Source organism: Eimeria maxima, genomic scaffold (assembly GCF_000499605.1).
Source record: "Eimeria maxima Weybridge genomic scaffold, Emw_scaff391, whole genome shotgun sequence".
Taxonomy (NCBI): Eukaryota; Apicomplexa; class Conoidasida; order Eucoccidiorida; family Eimeriidae; genus Eimeria; species Eimeria maxima.
The window spans coordinates 25,315-27,814 of NW_013563833.1; the positions used below are offsets into that span (position 1 = coordinate 25,315).

General features: G+C 45.3%; 1 protein-coding gene across 1 annotated transcript in view; it reads right to left on the bottom strand.

Moving 5' to 3' along the window:
* Positions 1–2,500, bottom strand: part of EMWEY_00031200 (hypothetical protein, conserved) — a gene marked incomplete at both ends in the record, with an annotated part of 6,275 nt that overhangs the window by 3,004 nt on the left and 771 nt on the right. The window contains 4 exons of the mRNA XM_013478333.1: positions 261–393; positions 808–857; positions 984–1,038; positions 1,443–1,514. Coding sequence (XP_013333787.1) covers positions 261–393; positions 808–857; positions 984–1,038; positions 1,443–1,514 — 310 coding nt within the window. The remainder of the gene's footprint in view (positions 1–260; positions 394–807; positions 858–983; positions 1,039–1,442; positions 1,515–2,500) is intronic.

Consider the following 2,500-nt stretch of genomic DNA (forward strand, 5'->3'; position numbering starts at 1 on the left):
ATATATTTATATTTATATTTATATTTATATTTATATTTATATTTATATTTATATTTATATAAGAAGGAGACAAATAAAAAAAAAAAAAAACAATTAAATAAAAATAGACAAAGAAAAGGAGACAAAAAAGAAATAAGCAAAGAAAAGGAGACAAAAAAGAAATAAATAAAGAAAAGGAGACAAAAAGGAGACAAAAAGGAAATAAATAAAGAAAAGGAGACAAAAAGGAGACAAAAAGGAGACAAAGAGGGGAGACAGACCATCAACAAGTCTTATGCTGCCGTCAACACCAGCAGATAGAACGGCGTTGCTGCTGCTGCTGCTGCTGTTGCTGCTGCTGTTGCTGCTGCTGTTGTTGCTGCTGTTGCTGCTGCTGTTGTTGTTGCTGCTGCTCTCTAGCCCAGACAACCCCACAATTGGGCATGAATGTATCTGTGCTGCTGCAACCTGAAATGTAACAGCAGCAGCAGCAGCAGCAGCACGAACAGCAGCAGCAGCAACAGAAGCAGCAGCAACAGCAGCAGCAGCAACAGCAGCAGCAGCAACAGCATAAACAAGGTTCAACTTTGACCAAGCACGATGCAAATTCGCATGTAACAATCCAAACCCTAAACTCTAAACCCTAAACCCTAAACCCTAGGAAGCCCTGCGTACTATATACGTTTCTCTCTCGGCAGTACTAGGGTTATAAGTTAGGGTTTAGGGTTTATAACTGCTGAGAGTTTAGTGTTGAGCAACCTTAACTCTTAGGGTTTAGGAGTTAGGGTTTAGGAATTAGGGTTTAGGGTTTAGGGTTTAGAGCCGTACCTTCTTTAACCTCCCCTCCGAATCCATTTGATGGCTCTCGATGGATCCATCTGCAGACACAAACCCTAAACCCTAAACCCTAAACCCTAAACCCTAGGCCCTTAAAGTAGTGTCATGCAGCTTATGCTCAAATCCTTTAAACCCTAAACCCTAAACCCTAAACCCTAATTGCTCACCGTCTAGACCCACGAGAACTCGGCTGCTTTCCGCATGGAAGGCTACACTCCTAACCTGCAAGGAAGAGGAACAAACCCTAAACCCTAAACCCTAAACCCTAAACCCAAGGAGAGAAAAGGATAGGGTCGTCAATATAACGGAGGAATTAGGGTTTAGGGTTTGCTTTGCCTTGCCTTGCAGGGGAATGTCTTGGAGAAGGAGGAAGAAAGAGACTTTGTTGAGCGATCTGTACACCCACCACACAAACCCTAAACCCTAAACCCTAAACCCTAAACCCTAATTCTTGGAGGTGCTGTATGCGCAACCCTAGAAGCTGAAGAACAGCCCCAATACATCTATGATTAAGGGTTTAGGGTTAAGTTGTAGTTGCAATTTAGGGTTTAGGGTTTATACGCTGCCTGCGCATTAGGGTTTAGGGTTAGGGTTTAGGGTTTAGGGTTTTCACCAACAAACCACACAGTCAACATCCCCAATTCGTCAGGCTCTACAAGTGTCCACAACCTCCCTAGCCTGCTCATGCTGGTCTTGTCCTGAACACCCAAACCCTAAACCCTAAACCCTAAACCCTAATTCCAAAAACCCTAAACCCTAAACCCTAGGGTTTCCTGCAGCAGCCAAAGGAAGGTATATGACCCCGAGGGTTTATTTAGGGTTTGTGGTAATAATAGCCTATTGTCTGCATCTTTAGGGTTTACGGCTAGGGTTTGGGGTTTAGGGTTTAGGGTTTAGAGGGACCTCATAGGCAGCAATAATAGCAGAGGAGGAAGACTTAACAAGAGAAGAAACAGCAAACCTCTGAGGGTTTGTTGCACCAACTAATAGAGGACGTAAACACTTGCTGTGTACTGCTGCCTGCAGCAGCAACAGCAGCAACAGCAGCAACAGCAGCAGCACAGACAACACAATACTATGCAAACAAAAACAAAAAAGCAGCAGAAGTAGCAGCAGCAGCAGCTGCTGCTGCTGCTGCTGCTGCTGTGGCGACGGCAGTAGGGGGAGCTGTCTGCTTTCTTTGTGGCGCTACTTTCCTGCTGCTGCTGCTATTCTGCTGCTGCTGCTGCTCCTTCTGCTGCTGCTGCTGCTGACCTGCTCAGTTAAGCAAAGAAAACTTAATAACTCCTCAGACATTCGCGTGTCTGGGCGTCGCAGCAACTCCTGCAGCAGCAGCAGCAGCAGCAGCAGCAGCAGCAGCAACAGCAGCAGCAGCAACAGCAGCAGCAGGAACAAATACAAAACAAGGAGCTGTTGTTGCAGCAGAAGCAGGATGCTGCAGCACCAGCAATAGCAGCAATAAACTGGTATCTAGCTAGCCAGCTAGCCAGCTAGCCAGCTAGCTAGCTAGCTAGCTAGCTAGCTAGCTAGCTAGTATAATTACCTGTAGGTAATTAAATAATTTATTTTTTCTTTTTTGTAAGAAATGAGGATCAGCAACAGAAGGCAGAAAAGTCTTTGCTGGTAGAGGAGGGAGAGCAGCATAACCACTGCAGCAGCAGCAGCAGCAGCACAAGCAGCAGCA